At 35.3% G+C, this 24,086-nt stretch overlaps 1 protein-coding gene and 1 long non-coding RNA gene across 2 annotated transcripts in view; one reads left to right on the top strand and one right to left on the bottom strand.

Moving 5' to 3' along the window:
• KLHDC10 (kelch domain containing 10) overlaps positions 1-24,086 on the top strand; it is a 72,339-nt gene that overhangs the window by 30,737 nt on the left and 17,516 nt on the right. The window contains exon 2 of the mRNA XM_037836162.1: positions 6,522-6,608. Within this exon, the coding sequence (XP_037692090.1) occupies positions 6,522-6,608 (87 nt within the window). The remainder of the gene's footprint in view (positions 1-6,521; positions 6,609-24,086) is intronic.
• Positions 826-24,086, bottom strand: part of LOC119534119 — a 49,178-nt gene continuing 25,917 nt past the window's right edge. Inside the window, exon 3 of the long non-coding RNA XR_005216959.1 lies at positions 826-939. This is a non-coding gene — a long non-coding RNA (uncharacterized LOC119534119). The remainder of the gene's footprint in view (positions 940-24,086) is intronic.

Genomic DNA, 24,086 nt, shown 5'->3' with positions numbered 1-24,086 from the left:
TATGTTCCTTAAGCTTAGGCATCCAGCTAGTGTTATGACAGAGCTTTCCTTGAATGCCAGGATCTAACAAAAAAAAAAGAAGAAGAAAAAAGAAAACACCTTTCCCAGTTTTTGCAGACTGACCTTGCTTCCAGTCCTTGCAGATTGACCTGTGTAAGTGTGCTCTCTCCTTCAGGGCTTATCCATACAATGAGTTTAGAGAATATCTCCAGGCCAACATGCAGGGACTGACTGATCCTTTCTGTGCATAAGTCTTATTTTGTGTATGTGTCTGTGGCCCTGGCACTTCCATCAAGTCCCCTCTTCCTTAGGAAATGGTCAGAGGCACTGTACTGTATATGTACAGCCAGCAATCCTTTACCCCTGGCAGCTACTTGACTGTTCTCCCACAGTGTGCCGTAGGAGTGTTTTGTAGTAGTTGCCTTTTATACGCAGGGCAAATTCTGGGATGATTCCTTCAGGCCACCACCAGACAAGACTGGGACAGGCATACATGCTCCCAGTATGTGCGTGAGGATTATTCTGCTCCCTCTGGAAACCAGGACCAAGGATCTCCACTGGTTGTGGAGGCTGGCTCTGCCTAGCCGGTAAAGTGTAGGGGAGGGCCAAGCTGGGGCCCCATGAGATCCTACCACTTTTAAGTAGCTTTTTTCTTGATTTGGAGCTCACCCTGTTACTGCAGTCCTTTAACTGTTTTCTGGAGCTTTGAGAAAATCAGTTGACTATGATGTGTGGGTTTATTTCTGGACTCATTATTCTTTTCCATTGATCTGTATGTCTGTCCTTATGCTAGTACCATACTGCCTTAATTACTGTAGCTTTGTAGTAAGTTTGAAATCAGGAAGCATGAGTCCTCCAAGTTAGTTCTTTTTCAAGATTGTTTTGATATTCTGGGCCCCTTTCAGTTCCATGTGAAGTTGAGGACCAACTTGTCCATTTCTGGGGAAAAAAAAAAATAGGCATTAGGAATTTTGATAGTGATTGCTCAATTATTTTTTTGTGTCTTAACTTTTTAAACTTTTCCACCTCTCTGTTCTTTTATGCTGAATTCTGGTGAGTTTCTTTGCTTCATCTTTACATTAACTAATTTAATTTGCTCTTTAACTATATATAGGTTTTGTCAGTCCTTAGCCTATCTATTAGGTTTTTTAGTTCAGTTATCAAAAATTTAATTTCTGAGAGCTCCAATTGTTTTTTTAATAATGTGACACTACGTTGCAGATCTCTCAGGATATTAATTGTACTTATTCTAAAATCTTATTCTGTTTATTAACTCTTTCTTTGGGTGTGAGTTTTTCTGTTTGTCACCTAATGCCCTTTTTTCTTGTTTGGTTTCATGCTCATTCATCTTTGAGAATCCTTATCAGCCTTCCTGTGAGTGTTATTTCTGTATATTGCAGCAGGTCTTCATTGGTTGTGGGGAGGGATGGAATGTGCAATGGGATAGAGCTTACCGGTTTCCAGTCTTATTTAGTGTGAGTGTCTCCTCCTGTTCTTGGATGTTGATATTCACACATCCAGGTGTTCATGCTCAAGGAATAATGACACCTTTGTTGTTTGATGCCACTGTTTCCATCTGGAAGAAAATGCCTGTATTCTATAATGCCTCACTAAAAGAAGTGAATGGATGGGAGGGGTTGGCCAGCTGTGTTACTTCTGTGCTGTCCCTTACCCAGTCATACTGTAAATTTTTTCAGTTCTGCCTTCCACCTCTTGGTGTAGTGTACCCGGAACATCCCTTGCTGCAGCCCTTTTCTCTGGGCATACGGGACTGTGGTTTCCTCCTGTAATCTGATTCTATCAGGTTTTCATCTTTCGGTGTTCCTCATAGTTGTAGTCCACTAAGTGCTTATTTTTCCTTTGATTATGGATTTTTTTTTTTTTTTAATGGCTTCTGTGTTTACTTGGGAGGTTTGGGGAAAAGGGAAGGGAGCTCACAGTGTACTCTCTCAATTCAGTCAGTACTGTGTTATATTTATAGTGAAATGAACTTAATAAAAAGAGAAAAAATTGTAAGCCTAGCAGAAAATAAAATATTGATAAGATCTTTGAAGAAATTTGCTAGTTTTTTTTTTCCTTTTTTGTTTTGAAGAGTAGAAGGAATCACAAATGAAGAATAACAATTTGAATATGTAAAAATTTAAACTTAAGTGAACCAAAGTTTAGACCAGGAATATATTTATATGAAATATGGAAAGGCATGTATTTCCTTAAAAGTTAAAAAGAATTTTTTTTCTGTGGATATTACACTACTATGTTTCTGGTTTATCTTCTTTTTTGCTCTTTGGTTGAAGGAAGAAAATATGGGTTATAAAATTAGCATGTACCGTACCTGGATAACTTCGAAGGAGTCAACATTAGCCTGTGCCTATCACAGAGTTATATTGGTTACTGAGAGAGGAACAGGCCAAAGATATTTGACAGAAGCCTTGAGAAAACAGATGAAAGGAGTTTTGATTACAACTTTGGTTCAGTAATTTTCAGTGTTATTCCTTCAATGTTATTCCAATGTATTGTTTTTTTGTTTGTTTGTTTTGCCATTTAAAAACTACTTTTATTCCTCAAAAAGTTAAACATAGAATTAACATATGACTATGACCCCACGAGTCCACTCTTAGGTATATTCCCCAAAGAACTGAAAACGGGGATTCTACACCAATTTCATAGCAGCAGCATTCACACTAGTCAAAAGATGGAAACAACCAAGTGTCCATTGACAGATGAATAGATAAACAAAATGTGCTCCATATGCACATACAATGAAATATTACTCAGCCGTAAAAATGATCGATGCTCTGATGCATACTGTAACGTGGATGAACCTTGAAAACATGGTGAGTGAAATAAGCCAGACACAAAAGGACAAATACTGTATGATTCCATTTATGTGAAATATCTAGAATAGGCAAATCCGTAGAGACAAAGTAGATTAGACGCCAGGGGCTGGAGAGAGAAGGAATGGGCAGTAATTGCATAATAGGTACTGAATTTCTATTTGGGGTTATGAAAGAGTTTTGGAAGTAGTGGTGATGGTTGCACAAGTGTGAATGTAATTAATGGTACCGAATTTTACACTTAAAAATGGGTAAAGTGGCAAATTTTATGTTATATGTATTTTACCACAGTAAAAAATTAAAGAATAAAACTTATCTTTAGCTGTTTTTGACTGAGATGAAGTTTACCTAGTATATATGTATTTTTTTCTTTTTTCATATTTTTAAATTATAAAATATAACATGTATACATAGACGTGATAACTTTCCAAATGCAATTTATCTAGTAGATAGAAAATTTTAAAGAATATTATGGGTTACAGTTCCATTTTCAGTTATTTCCCTATTGTGAAATATAACATATATACAAAAAGATAGTATCTTTCAAATTATGATTTAACAAGTAGTTATATTGGAAATTTCCAGAGTTGTTACAAGTTACAGCACCATAGTTTCAGTTATTTCCTTATTGTGAAATATAACATATTTACAAAAAGGTGATAGCTTTCAAATTACAGTTTAACAAGCAGCTATAGAAGAAATTTCAAAGGATGCTGTGGGTTCCAGTTCCACCATTTCAGTTCTTTCCTTCTATCTTTTCTAATATCCTAGGAATTAAGAAAAAGAAAATTATATAGAGATTCAGTATCTATAATCCTTTATTAAATTCCATCTTGTCTGTTGCTACCCCTTCCTCTAGTTTAATCTCTTTCCTGTCTTCAGGGATGTCTAGGCAGTGACCACCCTTCAACTTAATGAGAAAAGGGGACACATCTAGTTGATGTCTAATGTAGTTTTATATTTTTACATTATAAGATAATATATCTCATTATAGGATTTTTGGACAACATATAAGGGATGATAGCCCCATCCCTAGTCATAACCACTCTTAACATTTTGGTGTGTTTCTTTTTGGCATTTCTTATCACAGTGTTTTTAAAAAATTGAAGTAATGTGGTATTGTTTTTCTTCCAGTCCAAAAATAAAGTCTACCTAATAGAAAGCTTGGGAAATAAAGACTAGCACGAAGGAGAAAAAAAATCATTCATAATAGTCACCCAAAGATAACCACAATTAAAATTTGAGGTATATACCATTCCTGTAATTTTTGTGCATATATGCAGATTTTTCTTTGAAATGGTATCAGATTCTAATACTATTGTGTACCTTGAATTTTTTATTTGCAATATGTTGTGAATGTTTTCTTATGTTAGTAAGTATTCTTGTATATAATTTTTAGTGGTTATGTAGAATATGAACATATTTAACTGTGTTTAGTATCTTTTACTTAACCATCTCCCCATCATTGGACATTTAAAGTGTTTCTAATTTACCATCATAAATAATACCACAGTGAATATCTTTTGTCCATACATCTTTGCATGCATCTATGATTGTTTCTTTAGGAATAAATTCCTAGAAGTGGAATAGCTGGGTCAAAGGGTATGTACATTTTAATACTTTTGATACATAAAAATGTCAAATTTTAAACTAATCACTTGTTATATTGTCTTGTATTGCTATCTAATTGTTTTGTGTGTCTGTCTTGTCTCCCTAATTAGAATAAAAGCTTCTTGAGGGCAGGGGAGCTTTCTTATACATCTTATATATCCTTTTACAGTGTATATTATAGTATTGGGTACATGAGTCTTCAATAAATATTGTGTTGATTTAAAACAGTGGTTGTCCAGACTTTTGTATGTCATAAGCACATAAAATTTAAATATACATATATTTTGGAGATACACATAGGCTTGCAACTTAGCTATTTTTCCAAGAAAGGATATGAAAAAAAAAAAAAACAACCACCATTTCCTATTACCATTATTTCGTAAAAGAATATTTGACCAACACAAAGGTACTAATTTCTGGAAAAAGGGCAGGTCTTTAAATGGAATATTTTAGCTTTTTGAAAAATTCACTGCCTTGTCTATATTTTTTCTCATTTTGTGTTGGACTGGTGAATCTTCACCTTAATCTTGGCATGGTCTGTGGCCCAACATTTGGGAACCATCAATTTAAAAGGCTTAGAGGTTAAAAGACAAACCTTTTTGCAAAATAAATAATTATTCCTCTTGCGCATAAATGTGTCTCCTATACAAAATTAAATACACATATACAAATAATGTCATTTCATTACACAGAGTTTGTGTATCTCTATGTACAAGTACTATATTAAATAAACTAAACCTTGCTGATAAACATCTGAATATATTTGCAATTCCCTAAAATAAAAGTTATTTTCTTTCTAGGAAATTTGAGACAGGGTTAGTGTGGTGTATTGGAAAGAAGGCAGATTTTAGAGTCAGAAGACCTGGGCTTGAATCCTGTCTCTGGCATTAAGTTACTTAAATTTCCTTTACGTCTTCATTTGTAAAATTAAGATGATAATATCTTCAGAGTATTTTTATTGCCCTTATAATAGCATTTACTTCATTGTAATGTAATCATTTGTTTACACATCTGCCTTCTGCACAAGACCATGAGATTGTTGAAGATAGGAGTCATATCCTTCTTATGCAACACTAGAGGCTAGCCTAGGGCTCCAGGCATAGCAGGTACTTAATGATTGTTGAATGAATAAAGAATTGGTAATGGAATTAAAAGAGCTAATATATATAGAAGCTCTTTGTCAGCTTTAAACACTATACAGATATTAAAATTGTTCTTATTGTTAATAAGAGCTGTCTTTGGGAGCTACCAAAACTTTGAGTGAGAAAGAATTGTCCAGTTGAACAGTTCTACAAGGTATTGCACTTTTCTTCTCTTTTATCAGGAAAAAAAAGTCTTAACTGTGGTTAATGTAGAGCTAATTTGCTTCCAGAGAAGGCAGATGAACTTTTTCTTCTTCTTCTTCTTCTTCTTCTTCTTCTTCTTCTTCTTCTTCTTCTTCTTCTTCTTCTTCTTCTTCTTCTTCTTCTTCTTCTTCTGCTTCTTCTTCTTCTTCTTCTTCTTCTTCTTCTTTTTTTGTGGGAGTGCCAAGATATTAAATGTTTGTTTTATTTGGTTGCTTTCATAAAAGTTTAATTATGGCACATTAAGTTTATTTCACATTTAAAGAATGGTGCCCATTATGTAACTAATAAAAGAATGTTACTAAACTTGGAATAGAACAGGAGCTTATGTTATACCCTGTTAGTTTTGGTCAGAGTTCCTTTTATTGACAGTCACTGACTTTTAAAAACGTTCAGTTTTTAATCTGTTTTTAAAGCTCCTGGTGAATTTTTGCCACAAGATGGCATTGGTGATTATTGAGTGCACATAGCTTTGAGTCAGAATTCAGAAAAATGCTGCACACAACTGTTTGTATGCTTTTGGGGAAAAGATTTGAAAACCTTCGTCACTGCTTATGTATTAATTTAATTTTGTTGTGACTTCCAAAACAGGGTTAAGTGCTACTTTACATCACTTCTTTCTGTGTTCAAGTATTGTTTTGTTTCCTGTTTTTCTGTCTTTATAACTACAGTAATTGTATTATTTGCCATGTGTTGTATGTGTCTGACTTATTGCTGATAATTGTGGTAACAGGTAAGAAGAAAATACGATGGGACCCAGTTAGGAGGCGCTTCATTCAGTCCTGTCCCATCATAAGGATCCCTAACAGGTTTTTGAGAGGTGGGTGATAACTAGCAAGAGATCTGTGCTTCATATGGGTTAAAGAGAACTTTTAATGAATTTTCTAAATTCAAACTGTTTTTTTTTTTTTTAATTTATTGTCCAAACATAAAATTGGAGAAAGAAAAGTTTAGAAGTTAATTTTAAACCTATGTTTCATATTGATCACTGTCAGAATTGTAATTATAAACTTTGGGGAGTTAGAATCCCTTACTGTGTGTAATAGGGTGGAAATAAATCATCTCACTGATGTTAGTATTATTCCACTGTAACCATATTAGAAAGAATATTGAGTGAATAATTTATACAGTATGGATGTAGAGAAGAATTTTCTAAATATTCTAAGGAAAAAATAAAAATTATTTATATGACTGTGTAAAATTAAAAAATCTTATGTCAAATGCCATAAATAAAATTAAAAGATAAAAAAGGAGTAAATATTTGTAACAAATGATTAATATGAATATATACAGAGCTCTTTTAAATCAACAGTTTAAAAGCAACTGCCCACTAGGAAAATAAGTAAAAGGCTATGAATAATCAAGTCATAAAGAAGAAATGTGAATGGCCAATAACTATGAACAAATACTTATTTTCATTATTGTTATAAACATGCAAATTAAAATAATAAGGTACCATTTGCATCAATTAGATTGGCAAAAATTAAAAATATGAATATCCAGTGTTGGAAAGATTATCGGGAAATGAAACTCATATATTGATGGAATTTGTAAATTTTATACATACAGTATCTTTCGGGATCCAATTTGGCAATATGTATCAAAAGTCTTAAAAATGTTCATACCTTTTGACCTAGCGATTTGTACTTTTAGAAATGTTACATCCTTCTCCTTTTTATTTTTTCCACTAAAACGTACTCCATAGTGAAAAAAGAAAATCTCGGAAGAGGTTTGAAAACTATAGTTCACACCATTTTTTGAGATACAACAAATTGTCAGACAAGCATGTTTAATGTTGTAATATAGGAATTATTAAATAATTTATAAGCCAGTGTATCTAATTTTGACTGAAGAGATTAAAAACAACAAAAACTAGGAAAAAGTCCTGCAGCTGCTCAAGGTGTTTCTCTATCTAGTGCCTAACTTGTTCTTAGTAGCCGAGCTCCAGAGCATGAAAAGAATAAAATCAAAACTTACATGGGTCAAGAAAAGATTAGATATTTAGGGTTGTGTGCTACCTTTTAGCATAAATAGTATTATTGATACAAATTAATAGCTAATTTTAGTATTATATCATAGAATACCCACTGTGCACATGTGACTAAGCAGGCACATCTAGTTTTATAATACTTTTTTTTCCTGTTAATACATTGGAATGCTAATTTATTGATTACCAGTGAGAAAGCTAACTTGGGCTGAATAAATACAAGCATAATTTAATAGTTGTCTAATTAGGATATTGATTCAATATAATGTCAGTTATCCAAAAATATAAACATAAACAAAACAAAGGAAATAGTGAAATAACCATGCTTATATCTGGATGGTGGGATTTTATATTCTTTTGTATATTCTGTGCTTTTCAGTTTGTTAATCAAGGAAAAGAAATATTAGCACAGGTAAGTTTCATTGGTTATTTGTAATCCCTAAGTTGTCTTAAATAATGGCTGAGAAATATGGTCTCTGACAGTGCTGAGAAGAGTGAGGTGGAAATAAACTCAGCCCTAGTGACCACCTCTTAATCAGTGACCTTTTCTTAATTCTCACCTTCTTTGATTTGTTTGTAGTGTTCAGTGCTGTTGACCACGTGCACCTTCAAATTTTATCTTCTTTTGGGTTGTTTTACTATAGAATCCTAGATGTTTTCTTCCTAGCTCTTTGATTATTCATTCTGTTCCTTCTCTGACTTCTTTTCTTCCTACTCACTAAAGGTGGGTATTGCTCCCAAATTCTGTGTTTCTTTCCATCATCTCCTTTAGTTATCTCATCAGTTTTCATAGGCTTAACTATCTTCATTCATTTGTTCATTCTTTCATGCTTTCAATATTTCTTGGTTGCTAGGCCCCTAGGTACCAGGCCATGTGCTAGGCTTGATGATCTAGATAATAGATTCAGTTAAACAGACAATTACAAAATAATTTGAGTGTAATTCTTTGTGATAAATGCCCTGATGAGGTAGTATGGCCTGGGACTCAGCTTGGTAAGGGAGGAGTGGCCATCAGGATGATTTTTCAGTGTTGAAAGGATGGGTAGGTATTTTCAGAAGAAGGTTGGAACGCCTCAGACCATGGGGACCAAGCAGCTTGAGTAAAGCATTTATTCAAAACAGAGCATGGTGCTTTCAGAAAACTGTAGAAGTTTAGTATGGTGGAAAACAGAAGCTGCAGAGGGCCAGATCAAGTGGAGAGCCAATGAAGTTGAGTTCTCAGGATCAGATTTGTTTTTTTTAGCTAGTGAAGAGAATTAATTGAAAGCCCAGTTAGGAAGTTATTACAGTTATCAAGGTAAGAAATGACAAGAAGTTGCAACCAGGGTAATTGTAGTAGAAATGATGAGTGGGGAATTGATTGGAAATATAAGGAAGTGGAATTAGATGTAACTTGACTAATTGAAGAGGAAGAGGGTCGAGTCAAATATGACTTCCAGTTTTCTGTGTGGACCATAGTGCTCTTCACCAGGATAAATAGGTGGATGGAGAGGCAGGTTTTAGGGAGAAGATAAATTCAGTTTAATCTCCTCAAACCAGTAACAGTATATCCTTTAATACTCTGAGAATGACTTTCAGGGAAACCTCTCTGGCACATCTGTCTCCTTTTTGTTTTGATGGCACCTTTGGTGTACCTACCTGTATCATAGCACTTATTGCACTGAATTACAGTTGTTTGTTTACTTGTCTGTACCTCCCATTAGACTGGAAGCTCTGTAAGGGCAGGGACAGTGCCTTTCATTTCTTTATCTCTAGTTTGTAATACAAGGCAAGTAGTATGTATAGCATATGTATTTGAGTTGAATTAAGTTCTTAAAAATGCTACTGTCAGAATAGGATGGAACTAAAATTTTATTATGTTTTCACCTTATTTTTGGTGGTGGTGACAGTAAACTAATGAATTACTGAGAACATGAAAATGCTATTATTTAATGCTTCATTAGGTTTATAAATTTCGTGGGTTTTTTTGTTTTGTTTTTTTTAACTTATCAACACTTTTAAAACAGCCACTTTGTAAATTCTCATTTGGGGAGAATCCTATACCTTATGTTCTGGTTTGCTAGTGCTGCTGTTATGCAAAATACCAGAAATGAATTGGCTTTTATAATGGGGGTTTATTGCGGTACAAATTTACAGTTCTAAGGCTATAACAGTGTCTAACCTAAGACATCAACAGGATGATACCTTCACTGAAGAATGGCCGATGACGTCTGGAACACCTCTGTCAGCTGAAAAGGCACATGGCTGGCGACTGCTGGTCCTTTGCTCCTGGGTTCTGGTTTCAAAATGGCTTTCTCCAAAATGTCTCTGGGCTTGTCTCTCTTAGCTTCTTCAGCTCCTGTGCATTGAGGCATCAGGGGCATATGCTCCAGGGTTCTGGTTTCAAAATGGCTTTCTCCAAAATGTCTCTGGGCTTGTCTCTCTTAGCTTCTCTGGAGCAAACTCTGGGCTAGCATCTCCAAGCATCTCCAGGCATCAGCAAGTGTTTCTCCAGAAGTCTCTCTCAGCTGTTCTGGGGGCGTTTTGTCCTCTCTTAGCTTCCCCAGAGCAAACTCTGGGCCAGCATCTCAAAGCATCAGCAAGCATCTCTTGGCTTCAGCTAGTGTCTGGGCCTGGAGCTTTTTTAAGTGGTCTACTGAACTAATCAAGACCTACCCTGAATGGGTGGGGTCAGATATCCATGGAAACATTCAATCATGAGGTCACACCCTAATCAAAAGATTAATAAGTCTGCCCTCACAAGATTGCATTAAAGAATATGGCTTTGGGGGAGACATAATATATTCAAACCAGCACCCCATACTTCTCTTGATTTTTGTTGAAGACAGTTTCATGGAGTTAGTTTTCTCTCACAAAATTCCTTCACTAGTTGCTACATCTTCTCAAAGTTATGTCTACTAATTAAAAGTATTGTGTAATGAAAAGAATACTGGTCTTTCAGTACAAAATGATAGGTTGAATGCATCCAATCCTTTCCCCTGCTTCTCAGATACCATGGAAAAAGACAAAACAGACAAGAAAAAGAATAAATCATAATTGTATTGGAAACCAGAAAAGGGAAGCCTTGCAGTTGGATTACTTGTGTCCAAATCCAGGCACTGCCATTTACCATCTGTGTGTTCTGGGGCAAATTGTGTTTTTCTTTTTTCTTTTTTTTTTTTTTTCCTTTTGTTTTTTTAGAATTAGGGTGATAATAATAGTACCTTACATCCTAAGGTTGTTATGAAGATCAAGAGAGATAATATATACAGAGCTCTTAGAAGAGTCTTTTATATTTAACAAATGTTGAATTAATGTTACCTGTTACCATAGGTATTGTTACAATACCAGAAATTTTGAGGAATTTCAATGTAATATAAAATACTTAGAATTAGATTGATTGAGAAACCAGAACAGTGTAAAATGCAACTCAGAATAGCTGCTCCTGCTACATGATAGAAGCGAGAGAATGTCTTAGTAATGTCCCTTCCTTGAAACTCTAAGCTTAGAGTCAGCTAGTAGAAGGAGCAGGGTGAGAGAATGCATAGCATCAGTGCACATAATTAAATGACTACCTCCAAAACAGTTATTTCTCCTCCTTGTTCCCTCCCTCCCTTTGTATAAGGAGCTCTGGCAATGGCATTAGTTCCATTAGCCACAGAACAGCTCTTTAAGGAAAGTGGGGGATTTGCTTTAGGAAAGATTGGGCAGGCATTGCTAGCATGGACGAAATTGGAGAGAAAGAGCAAAGCAGAGCCTTAGGTAAATGGGCCTTCACAATAGATTGGGTGAGAAGGGTGAGATGGGGAAGAGGAAAAGAAAGGGAGCGCCGTCAAGGGTTGAGGCACATTAAATGACCTTATAACCAGAATGCAGCCTTCCTTATTTTGATGATGGTAAGGCAAAACTGCTTTCTTTTTCTCCACTTTTGAAGGGAAGCCTGCTTATCACTGTATTACTTAACCTGCCGAGGCCCACAGTTAGATGGATGTTCTATTTGAAGTTTATGGTGACTAGTTAATGCAACTGTTGAGGAAACTCAGACCTCTTATGATTTTAATCCGTTTAGTCCTTCATTTATTAATATGAACAGGTAATCAAGACTCACTGGACATTTGAGGGAAACTAGACTTGAAAGATGACGACCAAAGTGGACAAACAAAATAGCTGACTATCTGGGAAACAGAGATACTGTAGGAAGCAGAATAGAACTTTAGGAAGTTCTAATCATAGGAGGTATCTTCAGAGAGTCAAGAGTGAAATGGATTCATAAATCAAAACCCAACTGCTGTGGAGAAAAAAAAGAATGATTAAAAAATTAACTAGTTCTATATTGAAGAAATGATTACTGAAATAAAAACTCAGTAGGAGGACTAAGTAATAGACAAGCTGGAGATCAGTTACTTTTCATGAAAATAAAGTAGGGGAAATATCCAGATAATAAAGCAAGAATGCCAAAAAGTGGGGAGCATATGAAGAAAATGCGTACTCTGTGGATAGATCTAAGGAATCCAGTATCCATTTAATATGAGTTACAGAAGAAGAGATCAGACAACAGGAGAGAAAATAAAAGAAATAAAGAATATTTCCATACACTGAAGAAACACTGAGTTTTCAAGTATAAAAGGCCCACCAAATAACAAGCAGGGAAAATGAAAACACAAACAAAAAGTGCCTTCCTATACATTACTGAACTCCTTATTTTTCCAGAGACAGAAAACAAGTTACATAGAAAGTGTTAAGAATAAGAATCAGATTGGCACTGGATTTCTCATCTGCAATGTGGTTTGCCAGAAGATAAGCACCATCAGTGTTCTGAGGAAAATTAGTTTGAGTGCAGAATAACTTACGCAGCCTTACTGATGTTTAAATGGATGTGATTTGGAGTTATGTACCCCAGAAAAAAACATGTTCTTAAACTTAATCCATTCCTGCTACAGGGGTGAACCCCTTATAAGTAGGACCTTTGGATGAGATTGCTTCAGTTAAGGTGTGGCCCAACACAGTCAGGATGGGTCTTAATCCTATTACTGGAGTCCTTTATAAGCAGCATGAAATTCAGACATAGAAAGCCATGGGAAGCAAGGAGCTGAAAGTCAACAGGCTGCCGTGTGCATTGTGCCATGTATCAGAGAAGCCAAGGACCAAGGTTCACTGGCAGCCAGCCCCAGGGTGCCAGTCTTTAGGAAGAAAGCATCATCTTGGTGATGTCTTGATTTGGACTTTCTCAAAACCATGAGTCAATAAATTCTTGTTTTTTAAGCCAACCCATTGAACAGTATACTTTAGCAGTGAGGAAACTAAGACTGGGGGGGCCAAAACAAATAATAACTCTGAAAGTTTACCATCCATACACCCTTTTTGTGAAAATTACTTGAAGTAGTACTCCCAGTAAAATGAGAAACAATTCCAAGAAAGAGGAAGATACAGTATGTAAGAAGCACTGATGTGCAAAGAAACTAGTGAAGCAGACTTGTGACAAAATGAGGTGACTGCGAAGCTAATGTAATTGCTAAGAAACATTAATTTTCATGGTCAATATATTTTATATATACATAAAAATATATAAATTCTAGAACTAAAATCTCAGATGACTTAAAATGTGCTAAATCTCAATATGATAAAGGGCACATACGCAAAGAACCCAAAACTAACCTGATACTTATTGGTGTAAGACCAAAAGTTTTCTGTCAGTGGTGAAATACAGAAAGCTTTCCCTCTGAGATCAGAACAAGACAAAGATGCCCACTGTCACCACTGTTATTCAACTTTGTGCCAGAAGTTCTAGCCAGAGCAATTAGGCAAGAAAAAGAAATGGCATCCAAATTGGAAAGGAAAAAGTAAAATTTTTCTATTTGCAGATGACATCATCCTATATACAGAAAATCCTGAAAAATCCACAACAAAGCTCCAAGAGCAAATAAATGAATTCAGCAGAATGGTGGGGTACAAGATCAACATGCAAAAATCAGTAGTGTGTATACACTAGTAATGAATAATCTGAAGAAGAAATCAAGAAAAAAAAATCAATTTACAATAGCAACTAAAAGAATCAAATATTTAGGAATAAATCTAACCAAGGATATAAAGGACTTGTACACAGAAAACTACAAAACTTTGTTAAAAGAAATTGAAGAAGACCTAAATAGAAGGAAGGATATTCCATGTTCATGGATTAGAAGACTGAATATTGTTAAGATGTCCATTCTACCCAAAGCAATTTATAGATTCAATGCAATTCCAATAAAAATTCCAACAGCCTTCTTTGCAGAAATGGAAATCTCAATCATCAAATTTATATGGAAGGGCTAGGATCCCTGAACAGCCAAAGCCATCCTGAAAAAAAAGTTGGAGGATTCATACTTTCCTATCTTAGAACAAAGCCACAGTATCTGGCACAAGGACAGATATATAGACCAGGAGAATCTAATTGAGAGTTCAGAAATCAGCCTTCACATTTATAGTCAGTTGATATTTGACAAAGGTACCAAGTCCACGCAAATGAGAAAGAATAGTTTCTTCAACAAATGGTATGAGAAAACTGGATCTCCATTTGCAAAAAAAAATGAGGGTGGACCCCCTACACCACACCATATACAAAAATTAACTAAAAATGGATCAAAGGCCTAAATATAAGAACCTAAACTATGACACTCCTAGAAGAAAACGTAGTGAAGCATCTTTAGGACCTTTTGTTAGGCAGTAGTTTCTGAGAGTTTACACCCAAAGCACAAACAACAGAAGAAAAAAGATAAATGAGACCTCACCAAAATTAAAGCTTTTGCACATCAGAGTACTTTATCATGAAAGTAAAATGACCATACACGATGGGAGAAAATATTTGAAAACATATCTGATAAGGAGTTAATATCCAGAATATATAAAGAAATCCTACAGCTTGACAAAAAGACCACCCAATGAACAAATGGGCAAAAGACTGGAATATTTCTACAAGGAAGATATACAAGAGGAGGCCAAAAAGCACATGAAAAGATTCTCAGCATCATTAAACATTAGGGAGATGCAAATCAAAACCACAGTGAGATATCATTTCACACCCACTAGAATGGCTACTGTTTTTCTTTAAAACAAAACAAAACAAAACAAAATTATAAGTGTTGCAGAGGATTTGTGGAGAAGCAGGAACATTCATTCATTGTTGTTGGAAATGTAAAATGGTGTAGCTGCTGTGGAAGACAGTTAAATATAGGTTTACCATATGACCCAGCAATCCCACTTCTGGGGTATATACTCAAAAGAATTGAAAGCAGAGACTTGAACAGATATTTGCACACTGATGTTCGTGGTGGCATTATTCACAGTTGCCAAAATATGAAAGCTACCCAAGTGTCCATCAACTGATGAATAGATAAACAAAATGTGGTATTATAAACACACAGTGGAATATTTTTTCAGCTGTAAAAAGGAATGAAGTCCTGATACATGTGACAACATGGATGAACCTTGTAGGCATCATGTTGTCTGAAATAAACCAGATACAGAAGGACAAATATTGTATGATCTCTCTCACATGAAATAATTAGAATATGTAAATTCATCAAGTCAGAAACTAGAATATAGGTTACTAGAGGCCATAGTGGGGGTATAAATGGGGAGTTAATGCTTAAATTGTACACAGTTTCTATTTGGGATGATGGAGAAGTATTGGTAATGGATGGTGGTGATGGTAGCATAACATTGTGAATGTAATTAACACACAGAAATATGCATTTGAGGGTCGTTAAAAAGGTGAAATTTTAGGTTGTGTATATGTTACTAGAATAAAAAGTTTTAAAAAAATATATCCATAGGATTGTACAACACAGTGAACCCCAGAATAAACCATGGACTATAGTTGTACAGTTATAAAAATGACCTTTCATCAATTGTAGCAAAAGTACCATGCTAGTGCAAGGTGTTAATCATAGGGAGTATTTTATGCATTATTTTTCTGTAGACCTACAATTTTCCTATAAAAAATGAAAAATCTTTTGAAGATATTATTTTGCAGGGTATGATGCCAAGTCTATGTATTCATTCCTTTCTGTTTTGAAATTTCCAAGCATAATGTCTGTTTATTAAGAGAAAAATTCAAATAATATGGAAATGCATAAGGTGAAAAGTGAAGGTCCTTATCTTAAGCATATATAAAGAAATTGTACAAATTAGTGAGACAAAGACAGACAACTCAATAGAACATATTAAAGACTTGAGCAGGGACTTCCCTAAAGGAAAAATTCAGATGGACAATAAACATGAAAAGGTGTCCAACCTCATTAGTAATAAGAAAAATGCAAATTAAAAGCACAGTATGATAGCTCCACAATCTCACAGAAATTGCCAAATGAAAAAGACTGACTGCTAAGAATGTGGTGCAACAGGAACTCTCATGTGCTGCTGGTTACTGTGTAAATTGTTACAACCATTTTGAAAAAGCTTGGCCTTATGTAGTAAAGTTAAAGATTTCCATACATTATGACTGAGAAATTCATTTTTAGACATCTGTAGCGAACAGAAATGTGGGCAACTGTGCACCTGAAAACATGTACAAAAAAGTTTATAGCAGCATTAAGAGTCACATATTTGAAACAACCCAAATGTCCATTTACACAACATAGACTGGATAAGTAAAATGTGGTATATAGTCATAGTAAGAAATACTTTTTGGCAATGGGGATGAACAGATCACCTCTATCCCCAGCAACATGGATGGATCTCAAACACATAATTGGGAGTGAAAGAGCTTAGAAAGAATACATACTGTATCATTCTATTCAAATACACATCAAAATAAACAATATTGTCTAGGGATGTATACCTAGATATAATAAAGTTATGAAAAGAAAGCAATTTTTTATCATTGTTATGAAAATCAGGAATTAGGTTGCCTCCAGAGGGAAGAAAGTGGTTTGGAGGGGGTTGTGCTCAGAAGGAGCAGTTAAGGGGGCTTCGGAGTACTGGCAGTATACTATTTCTTGACCTAGATAATGTCCCCATTTTAATAAGTTGTCAAACTATATACTTATATTTATGTATATTCCCTTATATGTGATATATTTCACAATAGGAGTTAAATTCAGAAGCAGAGGTTCTGCTTCACATCTTCACTCCTCACCTTATTTCCCTTTCTAGAGGAACCATTACTTGTCAAATGTCTTTCCAGACTTAATATTGTTAGAAAAATATGTTTGTTAAAATACTAAGAGGATGTATATCTTCTTAGGAAAAAAGAAATCATTTCCACAAAATCAGGAAAATGGGGGAAAAACAATGAGTGATAAATGTGGGGTGAAATTCTGAAAAGATAGTGGGATAGGGTTTTGCACTCACTCCCCAAAACAGCTAGTGGGTGGGAAGAACCTCTATGAAACAACTGTTCAAAGGCTCCAGAGACCAGGGAGTACTGCACAGCATTCAGGGAAGAGCAAGACAAAGAGACTGAGAAACTGCAGTGAGAAACCTCGCTTGACACTGGTTCCTGGTGCCCATCTCCCTCCCTTGAGGCAAGCTGCTTCAGGTCATCCTGGCCCCAGCCTGGAAGGCTGCTGTGGACTGAGAGGACCACAGAAGTCCTTCTATCCAAGGACAGAGGGGGACATGGCCCAGTACTAATCCAACTATTTGCTGGTGACTTTAGACCACTGGGTCCCACTGCTTTAGCCCATACTGGACAGGTGCCACTATGCTTTTGACACATGCCAGAGGCAGAGCTGCCAGAGGGCTAAAAATATCCTAACTTCTTAGAGCTGTAAAGAATAGGTTGCCGAAGAGTGCCTTCTGCTGGGGAGGCAAGGAATGTGTGCCTTCAGGGAACTGTCAAAAAGGCTTCCTGGTAAAGAATGCCATTTGCTAGGCAGGCCAGGAAAGCCCAGCCTTGCAGAGCTGAAAAAAGCTTTTTGGTGTCTTTCCTACCCTCTCCCCAAGGCTCTTTGGAACTGGTCTGCCCCACCCCCTCCAGCTTAGGTCCCTGGCCCTGTTTTGGCCAGTGTAAAAGACAATGAACCAAATGTAAAAGAAGAGCCTTAACATAAACTCAGACAACAACAAAATCCTAAACTGATCTTCCAAATAGTCTCATCAAGATAATCAGATGCCCATATATCAGCGAAAAATTACAAGCCATACTAAGAAACAGGAAAATATGGCCCAACCAAAGCAACAAATTAAAAATTTAGAGGAGCTAACCAAAGATGTTCAAACCTTCTAAATTAAATTCAGGGAGATGAAGGAAAATATGGCTGAAGAGATACAGGATATTAAGAAGACACTGTGAACATAGAGAAGAATTTGAAAATATGAAAACAAGTGTAACAACTTACGAATATGAAAGGCACAATAAAAGGGATTTAAAATGGCATACAGCAGCAGGTTTGAACAAGCAGAAGACAGAATCAGTGAACTGGAAGACAAGACATTCAAAATCTCACCAGCAGAAGAAGAGAAGAGAAAAGAATGGAAAAAATTGAGCAGGGACTCAGGGAATTGAATGGTAGTACGAAGTGCACAAACATACATGTCATGGGAGTCCCAGAGGAAAAGAGAAGGGAAAGGGGGCAGAGAGAATATTTGAGGAAATAATGGCCCAAAACTTCCCAACTCTTATGAAAGATATAAATATGCATATCCAAGAAGCATAGTGTACTCCAAACAGACTCCAAAATGACCTACTCCAAGACATATGCTAATCAGACTGCGAACTGCCAAAGATAGAGAATTGTGAAAGCAGCAAGAGAAAAGCTGTTTGTCACATACAAGGGATCCAGAATAAGACCAAGGGCTGATTTCTTATCAGAAACCTTGGAAGTGGGAAGGTAGTGGTATGATATATTTAATATATTGAAAAAGAAAAACGACCAGCCAAGAATTCTTTATCCAGCAAAATTGTCCTTCGGAAAACAAGGGAAAGTTTTAAGTATTCACAAATAAACAGAAGCTGAGAGAGTTCGTTAACAAGAGACCTGCCCTACAAGAAATACTAAAAGGAGTTCTGCAGGCTGAAAAGAAAAGACAGGGGAGAGAGACTTGGAGGAGAGTGTAGAAATCAAGATTATCAGTAAGGGTAACGAAAAGAGTAGGAAGAGAGAAAAAAAATGGCATGTACAGCCAAATGATAAAATGGTTGAAGTAAGTGCTGCCTGTACAGTCATAACATTGAATGATAATGGAGTAAACTCCCCAATCAGAAGACACAGATTGGCAGAATAGATTAAACATGATCCATCTATATGTCTGCAAGAGACTCACCTTAGACCCAAGGATACAAATAGGTTGAAAGTGAAAGGCTGAAAAAAGATAGCCCATGTAAACAGCAACCAAAAAAGCCTGGGGTGGCTATGCTAAAATTGGACCAAATAGACTTTAAATGCAAAAATGTTATGAGACAAAGGAGGACACTATCTATTACTAAAAGGGCCAATCCACTAAGAAGAAATAACAATCACAAATATTTATTATGAACCTAACCAGGGTGCCCCAAAATACATGAAGCAAACACTGGCAAAACTGAAGGGAATAATAGACATCTCTACAATAATAGTTAGAGACTTCAATACACCGCTCTCATCCATAGATAGAACATCTAGACAGAGGTTCAATAAGGAAACAGAGAACTTGAATAATATGATAAATGAACTAGACTTAACAGACATATACAGAACATTGCATCCCCAAACAGCAGGATATACATTCTCAAGTGCACATGGATTATTCTCAAAGATAGAACACATGTTGGGTCACAAAATAGATCTCAATAGATTTTAAAGGCTTGAAATTATACAAAGCACTTTTTATGATCATAATGGAATGAAGCTGGAAATAATAACAGGCAGAGAACTGGCAAATTCACAAATATAGAGAGGTTAAACAACATACACTCAGTGGGTGAAAGAAAACGTTGCAAGAGAAATCTGTAAGTATCTCAAGACAAATGAACATGAGAACACAACATATCAAAACTAATGGGATGCAGCATAGGCAGTAATGAGATGGAAATTTATACTCCTGTTTAGGTCCTACCTTAAGAAGGAAGAAAGAGCTAAAATAAAAAACCTAACTGCACACCTGGAGGAACTAGAAAAAGAACAGCAAACTAATCCCAAAGCAAGCAGAAGGAAACAAATAAAGCTTAGAGTAGAAATAATGAAATTGGGAACAACAAAACAAAAGAGAGAATCAACAAAACCAAAAGTTAGTTCTTAGAGAACATCAGTAAAATTGACAAACTTAGCTAGACAGACAAAGAAAAAATAGAAAAGATGCAAATAAGTAAAATCAGAAACAAGAGGGGGGCATTACTATTGACCCCACAGAAATAAAAAAGATCCTAAGTGGATGCTATGAATAACTATATGCCAACAAATTAGGCAACTTAGATGAAATGGACAATTTCCTAGAAACACACAAACAACCTGCATTGACTCTAGAAGAAATCGAAGACCTCAACAATCCAATCTCAAAGAGATTGAATCAGTCATCAAAGACCTCCCAACAACCTGACTCCCAGGGGTGTAAATCTCCTTGGCAACACAGGATATGACTCTCGGGGATGAATCTGGACCCAGCATCATGGGATTGTGAACATCTTGACCAAAAGGGGGATGCAAAATGAAACAAAATAAAGCTTCGGTGGCTGAGAGATTTCAGATGGAGTCAAGAGGTCACTCTGGTGGACATTCTTACGCACTATATAGATAGCCCTTTTTAGGATTTAATGTATTGGAATATCTACAAATAAATACCTGAAACTATCAAACTCCAGCCCAGTAGCCTTGACTCTTGAAGATGATTGTATAACAGTGTAGCTTACAAGGGGGGGCAGTGTGATTGTGAAAACCTTGTGGATTGCACTCCCTTTATCCAGTGTATGGGTGGATGAGTAGAAAAATGGGGACAAAAACTAAATGAAAAATAGGGTGGGATGGGGGAGGGGATGATTTGGGTGTTCTTTGTTACTTTTATTTTTTATTCTGATTTTGTTTCTTTCTGGTGTAAGGAAAATGTTCAAAAATAGATTGGGGTGATGAATGCATAACTATGTGATGATACTGTGAACAGTTGATTGTACACCATGGATGATTGTGTGGTATGTGAGTATATCTCAATAAAACTGAATTTTTAAAAAAATCAATAAAACAAAACAAAACAAAAAGAAACCTCCCAACAGGTCCCTAAGAGGGGTGGGATAGGGAAGGGATATGGGATGTTTGGGGTTTTCTTTTTTCTTATTATTTCTTTTTCTGGAGTAATGCAAATGTTTTAAAATTAATCAAGGTGATGAATGCACAACTATGTGATGATACTGTGAACCACTGAGTTTATACTTGGGATGGATTGTATGGTGTGTGAATATATTTCAATAAAATTATATTTAAAAAAAGGGGGGGGGGACTTCTCAACAAAGAAAAGTCCAGTACCATTGGCTTCACAGATGAACTCTACCAGTGGTTCCAAGAAGAATTAGTACCAATCCTGCTCAAACTCTTCCAAAAAATTGGAAATTGAAGAGGAGGGAACACAACCTAACTCATTCTGTGATGCCAACCAACATTATCCTAATGAGCCAGATAAAGATACTACAGGAAAGGAAAAGTACCGACCAACCTCTAATGAATATAGATGCAAAAATCCTCAACAGAATACTTGCAGATTGAATCCAGTAACACATTAAAATAATTATATACCATGATTAAGTGGGTTTTATTGCAAGTATGCAAGGGTGCTTCAATGCAAAAAAAAAAAAAAAATCAACTAATGTAATACACCACATTAACAAACTGAAGGGGAAGAACCGCATGATCATATCGACTGATGCTGAAAAGGCATTTAACAAAATCCAGCAACCTTTGTTGATAAAAACACCTGAAAAGATAAGAATGAAAGAAAACTTCTTCATCATGATAAAAGGCATATATGAAAAACCCTCAGTTAACATCATATTCAGTGGTGAGAGACTGAAAGCTTTCCCTTTAAGTTCAGGAACAAGACAGTGATGCTCACTGTCACCAGTGTTATTCAACATGGTGCTAAAAGTTCTAGCTAGAGCAAGTAGACAAGAAAAAGAAATAAATGATATCTAAATTGGAAAGGAAGAAGTAAAACTTACACTATTTGCAGGTGACATGATCCTATACTTAGAAAGTCTTGAAAAATCTATGGCAGTGCTACTAGATCTAATAAACAAGTTCAGCAAAGTAGTGGGTTACAAGATGAACACCCCAAAATCAGTAGTGTTTTTGTACACTAGTAATGAACTATCTTTGGAGGTAATCAAAAAAAAAATTCCATTTACAATAGCAACTAAAAGAATCAAATTTCTAGAAATAAACTTAACTGAGGATGTAAAGGACTTTTAACAGAAAACTACAGAACATTAGTAAAAGAAATCAAAGAAGACCTAAATAGAAGGAAGCATATTCTGTGTTCATGAATTGGAAGACTAAATGTCATTAAGATGTCAGTTCTACCCAAATTGATTTACAGAATCAGTGCAATCCCAATCAAAATTCCATTGGCCTACTTTGAACAGATGGAAAAGCCAATTATCAAATTTATTTGGAAGGGTAAGGGGCCCTGAATAGCCAAAAACATCCTGAAAAAGAACAACGAAGTTGGAGAACTTACACTTCCTGACTTTAAAGCATATTACAAAGCTACAGTGATTAAAACAGCATGTTTTCTTTTTATCTCCTTTTCTTAGAGGGTGATTTCTTGAACCACATTATGTTTTAACCACATTATACTTTTTCTGTCCTCTGTTTCTCCCATTAGAACTTACCCCTAAATGTAATGATTTTTTGTATTCAAATTTTTCTTAATATTTCTGGTTTATGAATAGTTTGAAAGAAAGGCAGAAATTCAGTATGGTCTGTCACCCAGAAGAGTCCATTTCCAGTTCTAGAGTGTTTTTCAAGTTTTTAAATACCAATATTTTTCCAATTTAAAAGTACATTTGTGAAGCCAGTAGCCTCACTAAATTTAGAACCAATATTACCATCCAAAGCAGAGTTCACTTCTATGAATTTTTGTTTTAAATTAGGTTATCCCCCTTTTTAAACCAGACCAAAAAACACTAGATTTAAATCAGCAGTTATTTGGAATACCAAATATAAAAGACTTTCCCTTTGTAAGACATATGCTGGTGGGTTTTGTCTGTTTTGTCCCCTGGACTCCCATAAAATCTAATTGTTACTCAGTAGAGAGGTATATGAGGGAAAAAATACACTTAATGCAACTTAAGGACTATAGTTAACAGTTAACATTGTAATATTATTTCATATGGTAACAAAGATACTATACCCAAAGCTGAACAGCAATAATAGGGGAGAATAAAGGGTATGGGATTTTTCTTTTCTTTTCAGAGCAATTGATAGTGGTGATTGATGCGCAACTGTTTGATTATACCAAGAGCCACTGATTGTACACTTTGGATGGATTGTATGATTTGTGAATAAAAGTGTTTAAAAAATCTTTCTGAAACTGTACTCCTAAGAGTAGCACCAAATCAAATGATAATTCAAATAAAATCAAGTCTCTGTTTACTAGTTATAAATCAAAAAGGAGTCTCCATTTAGGAATATGACCTCTAAAGGTTCAGAAAACAAAATTGGTAAGATTAGAATACATGAATAATTATTTATAAAATAAAATGGAAAAAAGAAGTGAAAGCTTTTCTCAAAATGAGGTAAATACAAATAAGGCATTTTTTAAAGTTTGTTTTTGAAGATCTTTTAATCTATTTTGTATTCCAGAAGTGTATATTTATTGTATTTCACATGACCTACCACATGTAAAATTATGTATTTTTCTTTGTCCCTATAAACAAACAAAAAAAAGTATTTTAATAGAAATTAAAACAAGAAAAAAAAACCAGTATGGTACTGGCATAAGGATAGATATATTGACTAATGGAATCTAATAGAGTTCAGAAATAGACCCTCACATATATGGTCAATTGATTTTTGACAAGGTGATCAAGTCTACTCAACTGGGACAGAACAGTGTCTTCAACAAATGGTGCTGAGAGATCTAGATATCCATATCCAAAAAGATGAAAGAGGACCCATATCTCACACCTTATACAAAAATTAACTCAAAATGGAACAAAGACCTAAACATTAGAACTACCATAAAACTCTTAGAAGAAAATGTAGGGAAGCATCTTCAAGATCTCGTGGTGGGAGGTGGTTTCTTAGACCTTATACCCAAAGCACAAGCAATGAGAGAAAAAATAGATAAATGGGCCCTCCTTAAAATTGAATGCTTTTGTGCTTCTAAGAACCTTTTCGAAAAGGTGAAAAGATAGCCTACTCAATGGGAAAAAAAGATTTGGAAACC

This window comes from Choloepus didactylus, chromosome 5 (genome assembly GCF_015220235.1).
Source record: "Choloepus didactylus isolate mChoDid1 chromosome 5, mChoDid1.pri, whole genome shotgun sequence".
Classification (NCBI taxonomy): domain Eukaryota; kingdom Metazoa; phylum Chordata; class Mammalia; order Pilosa; family Megalonychidae; genus Choloepus; species Choloepus didactylus.
This window is presented reverse-complemented; position numbering and strand designations above follow the sequence as displayed.